This window comes from Carlito syrichta, unplaced genomic scaffold (assembly GCF_000164805.1).
Source record: "Carlito syrichta isolate Samal-C Ts95f unplaced genomic scaffold, Tarsius_syrichta-2.0.1 Scaffold312002, whole genome shotgun sequence".
In the NCBI taxonomy this organism is placed as follows: Eukaryota; Metazoa; Chordata; class Mammalia; order Primates; family Tarsiidae; genus Carlito; species Carlito syrichta.
In genome coordinates this window covers 150,362-159,840 of record NW_007256098.1, presented here as the reverse complement: position 1 = coordinate 159,840, position 9,479 = coordinate 150,362, and the positions used below count along the sequence as shown (strand labels likewise).

The following is a 9,479-nucleotide window of genomic DNA, read 5'->3' as shown; positions in this document are numbered from 1 at the left end:
AGATTTGGAAAATGTTCTTAACAGGAGTCACTATTAAACCGTTTGTGAATTTTTGTATCTACTATTTAAAAAAAAATTCTGGAGTACATTTCTAGAATTGGCCAGGAAGAATGGAGAGCTGTAAAAGGCAAAACTAGTCTATTGTTCAAAAGCTAATTGGATGGTTTTTCATTCTGCTGTTTCTTCTTTTATTTGACTTCTCACACAGTACTTTGTAAACACATCAATAAGGATTTTTAACTCTGAATTCAGCCATTCTAATTTTTTTTTAATGGTTTGTTCTGGAAGGAGGCAAGTTATTACGATTACTATGATGATTAGATAATCTGGATTTGTCATTTTTGTTGCACAATTACACTTTTAAATACTGGAGATAATAAGTACAACGTATCATAACTTAGCTGCTTCTGCTTAAGGTGGAAAATGATTTCTGTATTTTATTGAAGATCTTGAATAAGCATGCTTGAGCACCTTAATGGCATACTTCAGATCTTTAGAAATTACACATTAGTGGAACAATTAACATGGGCCATTTTCCTGAAACGAAGGCTCTAATCTTTAGTCGCATTAGGGTGTGTTTCAGAGGAAGTTTTTTAAAACGTCAGCATCTTTGCATGATTTTATACACTTGTTATGTTATTCTGGATACACATGTATATCTTGTCTTTCAACTTTGTGTGCAGATGTTTGTGGATTCTTCTGTGGGATCAGAGGGCACACCTGTAACCAGAAAACTCCAAGTATAGCAGCAAGGATGGATGAACAGGCTCTTTTAGGGCTGAATCCAAATGCTGATTCGGACTTTAGACAAAGGGTGAGTTAGTCTGCTGAATCTTTTCTTTTAAAGCGTGTTACTACACATTTGCAGTAGAGGACTTGAATCAAAAATGTAACTGATGATACAGGTCTAATTTGGGTAGAAATGAACAGACACATTTGAGATACTTGAATATTCTAAAGAAGCAGCAGTGTTTTTATTTCAGTTTGGTTGGCTGAACAAAAGCATTAAAATCTCCTGTGATTTAAGGCAAATAGTTAATGCAACATCAGTCATTATTTCTAATGAGTTAAAAATTAGGAATTTTGGGAGAACATTATAAAGAAAATTTAAAAATTGAAATGCAAAGTATTGTTAAGGGCCTTTCCAGAGTTGCAGACATGCATATTTTATTTTCCCATTGCTTGCTTGGTCTGTACAAGGTGTTTAACCCTTGTATTAGTGACATTTAACATCCTTGTTACTTAGTCAGGCAGACATGTAAGTAAGCAGTTATGATATGCCACGTCTTAAGTTGCTTGAAATGATTACATGACAAGGAATTCATTAGGAGGTGCCAAGATAGCTGCTCACATGTCAACAATTCAATATAATGTAGCCTACAACTGTAGTCATGGCTGTAGCTGAATGATAAAAGAAGCATCTGAGGAATAAGTCTGTAATTAATTTCTTAAAGACATGTGGGTGTTCTGAAGCACAGGGTAAGTGGAAGGAGAGAGACATTTTCTTCCTTCTTTTCGTTACAAAGAATATTTTTCATAAATGAGCTGGCAAGGTTAACAATTTCCCTGATATTACAGCAGTTTTGTTCTGCTCTTAAGTAGAAGTTTTGTTTTGTTTTTGTTCTATTTTTTGAGATGTGGGGTACACTTCAGAATGAGGTATACAAGTGGTACAGGTAAAGTTTGGGCCTCTCTTTGGTCCCCACTTTGCCTGGCTTGAGATCAGGTACCCTTACTGATGTTGTCTCCCCCCCACCCCAAGCAGGAGTTTGTGAAAGTACTAAAAGAAATATCCCAAGTAGTTTCTAACGAAGTACCATGCGCATGTCTCTGCCATTACACAAGCAACTAGCCCTCCAGTTACAGGAAAATAATAGGGGTTGAGATTTAAGTATCAGGCCGATTATGAGATACTATCAAATGAGTGAGGACATCAGAAGCATTTACAGTTCGTATCTTCTGTGTGTAATCAGATATTCTTTTCACAGGCATTTAGCTACCTACCTCAAACACAGTTGAAGCATCAGCGTTTTACCCGTAGTCTAGTTTGCTGTTGCATGCTTATTATAACTAAAAGTCTGTGACTATATATTTAGTTCTTAGATGGCCTTTCCTGTTATTTTTTTATGTACCTTTTGAAATCCTTTGGTTTTTCTAATTTTTTTTGAGTTGGAGTTTCACTCTTGCTCAAGTACAGGGACGTGATCACAGCTCACCACAGCCTCCGCCTCCTGGACTTAGGTGATCCTTCTACTTCAGCTTCCCCAGCAGCTGGGACTGTGCGTGTGCTGCACTACGCCCGGCTAATTTTTATTTTTTGTAGAGACAGGGTCTGGCTGTGTATCGAGCTCTTGGGCTCAAGCGATCCTCCCGCCTTGGCCTCAAAAAGTGCTGGGATTAAAGCATGAACCACCGTGCCCGGCACAGTTTTATATAAAATGTGCATGACTTCTTTTTCAGAAAAGTAAAACCAGTGCATTGTTGGTGGCTTTAATACAGACATTGCGCTTTTTGTCAACAAAAATAGGCTCGTGGGAACTCTGAGTCTCAGGCGTGCTTTAAGCATCCAGGTCCAGGCATAATCTGATGTCCCATGAAGCCATTCTGCAGAACAGAATTAATCGGGATGAAAAAGGAGGTGATCTGAAGGAAAGGTGAATTCTCAGAGCCCCTTTGTTGCCTACAGGAGTGGAGTAGTGGGGACTTAGTTCAGTTGGTGGCGAGATAGTGACTGCCAGCTGTAGTTGCTCAGCTGTCTGTCTGTCTCTGTAGTTCGTTCTCTGGTTTTTACGTGGACAGTAAAAGCTGAACTGACTCCTGCCTCAGCAGTAAACCATTAGAAAAAAAGGTGTGGGAGCTAGGTAGAGAAAGCTAGAATTTGCTCATTGATGCCACAGATTTTTTTTTTTTAACACCGGTAATGCCCAGATTTGGAGTACAAAGACTTCGGTTAAAGACTTTCCGGTTATTCCCCACCCCACCCCCCATGGGATGTTCATCTTTGGCTTAAATCTGTTATTATTTAAAGAAAATGGTATGTCAGTGACTGTTCTAACAACTGAAACTGCTCCCTGGCACATACACTTTTTTTTTTTTTTTTGAGCTGGAGTCTCACTCTGTCGCCCAGGCTGGAGGGCAGGGGTACACTCATGGCCACCCCGGCTTCGATCTGCCGGGTGCCGGTGCTCCTTCCACCTCAGCCTTCCAAGTAGCCGGAACTACAGGTGTGTGCTACTATGCCTGGTTAATTTTCTTTATTTATTGCCCAGAAGAGGTCTTGCCAAGTTGCCCAGGCCAGTCTCAAACCTGCGGGCTCAGGCAGTCCACTTGCCTCGGCCTCTCAAAGTGCTGGGATTACAGGCTGAGCCACCAAGCCCAGCCTACATACGCTTTTTGTAAGTGAACTATTAAGTGCTCATACAACACACATAATTGACTTCGACCTTGCCCCCTGCTCTGGCCTCTGAGATGTTCCTGAAGGAAACCCTGGTTTCAGGGTCTGCTGTTTAGACCAATTGAGTTCACCTCTCTTACAGCTGCCTGGGTGCTCTCACTCATAACTTCCAAAGATAGCCATTATTGACTCTGGGCTGTTGTCCAACACCAGCAACCAATTCGCGGCTTCTGTGGGCACCAACTGGGTGTCCTATAAATCAATTCAGTTCTGACACTACCAGGAGCTAGCATCACATCCACAGGTTCAGGGCCAGTCTCACAAACTGCCCCCCTCAGACACCCCTTGTGAATCTAGAACCGCTTATATCTGATGACTGCCTGTAGAATTGGGGGCTCCCACAACTCCGTTCTCAGGTTCAGTAATTGACCAGAATGGCCCATGGAACTGAGAACGACAGTTGATTTATGATTGCTGATTTACCGGAAAGGATGAGCTCAGGAAGAGCCAAGTGGAAGTGACGCAAAGGGAGGGGGTGGACACAGAGCCTCCCCGCTCCGAGCGCCTTAGTGTGTTCAGCCGGCAAGTTCGAGAGCCCTTGCAGGTTTTATCTGCAGTTCTTGTCCCAGAGGTTGGTGGCTGGGGCCTTTCTGGCAGCCAGCCCTATCCTGTGGCTGGCAGGGGGCCCTTCAGTCGCCTCATTTGCATAAACTGGTGTGAGCTAAGGGGGCTCATTATAGCTAAGGAAAGAGAGTTCCGGCACTCACTTGGAATGCCGAGGTCTTTAAAATTCTGGGCCAGCCGGGTGCCCAAAAGTTTTTCCTATCCCCTAGGCTTAAGGCTGTTTGACGGTCTTGATCAGTGGGAGCAACCGTGAGACCACATGGGAGCGCCCACACAGTGGCTTGTATTGCTAACTCAAAGGGAAAGGTGCTTTCGCCTCTTGACCTGGTGTGCATGTGCACATTTACATCACATGTGTAACCAAAACAAGTTACAGATGAGAACCTTGCTATGTGCTGTGCATGCTGATACTCGATCCTGTTTTGATTTTCCAGTTACTATCTGGACTGACAAATAAATTTTTACTGTGGGACACACAACAGTTTAAAAAAATACTGAAATTAAGTTTCCCTAATGTTTCACATTCCTTCCACCTCAGGTCAGGTTTTGTCTCAGGACCCAATTGCTTTTAAGTCATCTCCCAGTGTTTACAGATCATATGCCATTGTCCTGGTAGCCGAGATGCTTTTCTTTTCTGTTCTTTTTTTTTGAGTCGGAGTCTCACTCTGTCGCCCAGGCTGGAGTGCAGTGGTATGCTTACGGTTGCTGCAGCCTCCACCTGCTGGACTCTAGTGATTCTTCTGTCTCAGCCTTCCAAGTAGCCGGAACTACAGGCACGCACCACCACACCCAGCTTATTGTTTGATTTATTGTAGAGAAGAGGTCTCACCAAGGTGCCCGGGCTGGTCTCGAACCTGTGGGCTCAGGCAGTCCTCTTGCCTGTCCTGGGAATGCTTTTGATACGTGGCTCCTTCCCATGCACGAAGCCCGCTCTAGGTGCCGTGTGCTCATGAGAGAGTGCGGAATGGCCATGCCCCACAGCCAGAAGGGGCCTGCGGACTCTGTTGCCTCCGTTCCTGAGGATCTTGCTCTGCGCAGCAGTCCGCTCATCAGAGGCCCTATGTTCAGAACTGGGATGAGAGGCATTTCCTAAGGCTTTGACCTTTTTAATCCTTTGAGACTTTCCCAAAATTCATATAATGCAGTTGTACTCCAGTCATTTTAATCTCTCTTTTCAGGGAACTTTCATGATTATAAGAAAAGACTTGAATGCTCTTTTCTGTGTAACAGTCAAATTATATACCTGTATGTATGTGGGTCTTGTATAATCAATCACCCCTTTAATGGCAGATGTGCTGTTAGATAGGAAAATGCCTTCACTTCCTACTTTACAGCCGTGGAGGCCTCAGGAGTTTGATGCTTGGCAAAGCACTGGGACGTTTTGCTCTTATTTCTTTTAATAACCCAGTGAAGTCTGCATGGCATTCTTGTGTTTGCTGTGAGGAGACAGATTTGAACACTACCTAACTGATGGAATGTATCTTTGTGTGACCTTTTTTCTAGGAAAGATCCCTAAGCTGTGGATGTTTGACCCCTGAATTTAATGTTTTAGCTGGTTTTCTGTTAAATTTACTGATTTATTAATAGTTTGTTACTCTCAGAATATTTTATTTAGTATCAGTAGGATGTTGGTGGACTGTTCCAAATGCTTTTTTTCTGGCCATCTTACAGGCTCTGGCCTACTTTGAGCAGCTAAAGGTTTCCCCAGATGCCTGGCAGGTGTGTGCAGAAGCTCTAGCCCAGAGGACATACAGGTAATTTCAACATTTGTGTGGCTCTTGGAAGAATTTAAATTTCTGGGAACGTGGCAGTGCTGTTAAGTTACCTGTATTTGGAAACTGTTTTTATAAAAACATGATCTGCCTTTTGGAACGCCATTAACATACAGTCATTTGGTATGGAAATGAGAAAAACGGTAAACCACTAAGTTTGGCTATTCAGAATTGACTTTTCAGCACAGTTGTCCTCTGCTGTGGGTTGTGGGTCTGATGGCACATTCTGGTCGGGACAGTGCAGTACAGACTTACCTTCCCTATCTTCTTAGGACTGAGAGTGAGAATTGTCTCTCCTAAAAGTTGGTGAAGGAAATGATCATAAGTTATAGACATCAAGCCGGGCACGATGGCTCAGCCTGTAATCCCAGCACTTTGGGAGGCTGAGGTGAGTGGATTGCCTGAGCCCGCAGGTTTGAGACCCACCCGAGCAACTTGGCAAGACCTCATCTCTATAATAAAATCAAAAACTAGCCGGGCGTGGTAGCGCATGCCTGTAGTTCCAGCTACTTGGAAGGCTGAGGCGGAAGGATCGCTAGAGCCCAGCAGGTCGAGGCTGTGGTGGCCGGGAGCAGCCACTGCACTCCAGTGTGGGCGACAGAGTGAAACTCGAACTAAAAAAAGAAAGTTATAGACATCTTGCACTTTAATTTTAACTTGGCATATATACACACTAGGTTCCCGTCTCGATTGTGTGTGCGTGCTGCTGGCACTACCCTGCTCTCCTGCAGTCCCCTGTAACCTGTCCTCTATGGCTTCCAGCTGGGGTCTCCCAGTGAGTTCAGATCCATAGGTTTTTTTTTTAAGACATTTGCACCCCGCCCCCAAGCCTTCTGGTTATCTAGACCACATCAAATATGGACCAGGTTTTTTTCTCCCTGGAGTGTGACTTTCTTTCTTTTTTTTTTTTTTTTTGAGTTAAGTCTCACTCTGTCGCCCAGACTGGAATGCAGGGCCGCTCGACCTGCTGGGCTCCGGCGATCATTCCGTCTTAGCCTTCCAAGTAGCTGGAACTACAGGCGCGCGCTACCATGCCTGGCTAATTTTTTGATTTATTGTAGAGATAAGGTCTCGCCAAGTTGCCCAGGCGGGTCTTGAACCCGCGGGCTCAGGCAATCTACTCACCTCAGTCTCCCAAAGGCGCGGGATTACAGGCTGAGCCACCGAGCCTGCTGAATTTCTAAATTTCTTTTCTTTTTTTTTTTTTTTTTTGAGTCGGAGTTTCACTCTGTTGCCCAGGGTGGAGTGGAGTACAGTGGCACGTACACAGCCACCGCAGCCTTGACCTGCTGGGCTCCGGCGATCCTTCTGCCTCAGCCTTCCAAGGAGATGGAACCACAGGCCCACACCACCATGCCCAGCTAATTTTTTGATTTATTGTAGAGATGAGGTCTTGTCAAGTTGCCCAAGCTGGTCTCGAACCCATGGGTTCAGGAAATCCTTTCATTTCCACCTCCCAAAGTGCTAGAATGACAGGTGTGAGCCCCCGCACCCAGCATAGAAGTCTTTCTAAAGCATTCAGCTTGATTTTTATAGACGTGAGAACTCTCCTATATTTGTTTTATTCATTTATATGGCAGTTAAGTTTCTTTCTTACAGAAGAAGTGCAGCTTGGTATTGTGAGGCTTGGGGAAGTGGGAGTAGAAGGCAGGTGTTAGGAGAGAGCCTTCTGGCTGGAGTCTCAATGTACTCTGCTTGTCAGTCTGTTTTACACTTGAAACCAGGTGCTTCAGTTTAGAGAAAGTTGCTTTCAAAAACTCAGCTGCATGTCTTATAGTAAATAAGAGCTGGCTTTTAATTAAAGGCTTCCTGTAGTAATTTTTTTAGTGGAAAATCTCAAGTCTTGTATAATTCAGTTAAGGTTTCAGTGTCATCCTTAATAAGAATAGAAACCCAGCCAGGCTCGGTGGCTCAGCCTGTAATCCCAGTGCTTTGGGAGGCCAAGGTGATTGGATTGCCTGAGCCTGTGAGTTCGAGACCCGCCTGGGCAACGTGGCGAGACCTCATCTCTACAATAAATAAATAAATTAGCCGGGCGTGGTAGCGTGCGCCTGTAGTTTCAGCTACTTGGAAGGCTGAGGTGGAAGGATCACCGGAGCCCAGCAGGTCGAGGCTGCGGTGGCCGGGAGCGACCACTGCACTCCAATCTGGGTGACAGAGTGAGACTCCAACTCAAAAAAAAAAAGGAATAGAAACCCTAAGGTCTCAGAAAAGATGCTAATTAAACCTAGCTTTACAAGTTTTAAAAGAGCAAGTTTCATCTTACATGTGAAATTATTTTGTTTGATTAATTTATATGGTATACATTAAGACGACGTTTCCATTACTACTTGGGCCAGTTACCTCTATACGTAGGAAAGAAACTCTGAGACTGAGCCTGACCCAGACCTAGAGGGTGCTTGTCGGAGTTGATAGCTGGCTCGCTGCAATTCTCATCACCCTAGAGAGACAGCTGGCACTGTGGGGCTGAAAGGGGCGCACTTTGCCCTGTTTTGCAAGAACACCCTTTTTGTAATTTAGTGTCCTGGAGGAACTTTGGCAGTGGACAGACAGGCTGCCTGACCCTGTGTGCTTTGGATTTGGCTGTGATAGAACTGACTGAGGCTGAATTTTTTTTTTTTTTTTTTTTTTTTTTTTTTAGTTGGAGTCTCACTCTGTTGCCTAGGCTGGAGTGCAATGGCACACTCACGGCCACCCCCAGCATTGACCTGCTGGGATCCGGTGAGCCTTCCACCTCAGCCTTCCAAGTAGCTGGAAATACAGGCTTGCGCCACCACACCCAGCTAATTTTTTTATTTACATCAGAGATGAGATTTTGCAAAGTTGCCCAGGCTGGTCTCAAACCCGTGGGCTTGGGCAATTCTCTCATCTCGGCCTTCCAAAGTGCTGGCGGGGATCAGCTGCCGTGCCCAGCCGGCTGAATTTTAAGTAAGAACTGGATGACCGTCTCTGATTTGACTCAGTCTCTGACTGTACTGCCATTTGTCATTTTAAACTGACCTTGAATTGTGAAACAAAGAAGTTCTTCCAGGAATCTTTTTTTTTTTTTTGAGTTGGAGTCTCACTCTGTCGCCCAGGCTGAAGTGCTGTGACATACTCACAGCCACTGCAGCCTCAGCCTACTGGGCTCAGGCGTTCCTTATGCCTCAGCTTCCTAAGTAGCTGGGACTACAGGTGCACACCACCATGTCTGGCTAAGTTTTTAAATTGTTATTATTGTAGAGACAAGGTCTTGTCATGTTGCCCAGGCTGGTCTTGAACTCCTGAGGCTCAAGGCAGTCCCCTCGCCTTGGCCTCCCAAAGTACTGGGATTATAGATATAGGCATGATTCACTGTGCCCAGCCCAGGAATCCTAATAGCTGGAATTTAGGGGGAACATCTTGCTTCTTTACAAAGCACTATATCTAAGGCCCATCTTCATTTTTTTGCTTGCTCTGTGATAGAGTTTTCTTAACTTTGTAAGTAAATGGACTTCAGTGTTATAAAGTGAGATAAGAAAACCAAAGGTCAGCTGAGCTCGGTGGCTCAGCCTGTAATCCCGCGCCTTTGGGAGGCTGAAGTGAGTGGATTGTCTGAGCCTGTGGGTTCGAGACCCACCTGGGCAGCGAGACCTCATCTCTACAATAAATCAAAAAAATCAGCCAGGTGTGGTAGTGCATGCCTGTAATTCTGGCTACTTGGAACGCTG

General features: G+C 44.6%; 1 protein-coding gene across 2 annotated transcripts in view; it reads left to right on the top strand.

Moving 5' to 3' along the window:
* The first annotated feature begins 643 nt into the window (after nt 1-643).
* XPOT (exportin for tRNA) overlaps nt 644-9,479 on the top strand; it is a 41,557-nt gene continuing 32,721 nt past the window's right edge. The window contains exons 1-2 of one of the 2 annotated variants that reach the window (XR_002482614.1): nt 644-814; nt 5,690-5,772. Coding sequence is in view for 1 of the 2 variants with exons in the window: in XM_008069412.2 (XP_008067603.1) it covers nt 755-814; nt 5,690-5,772 (143 nt within the window). In the remaining variant the exon portion in view is untranslated. The remainder of the gene's footprint in view (nt 815-5,689; nt 5,773-9,479) is intronic. The other variant, XM_008069412.2, reaches the window with a different exon arrangement.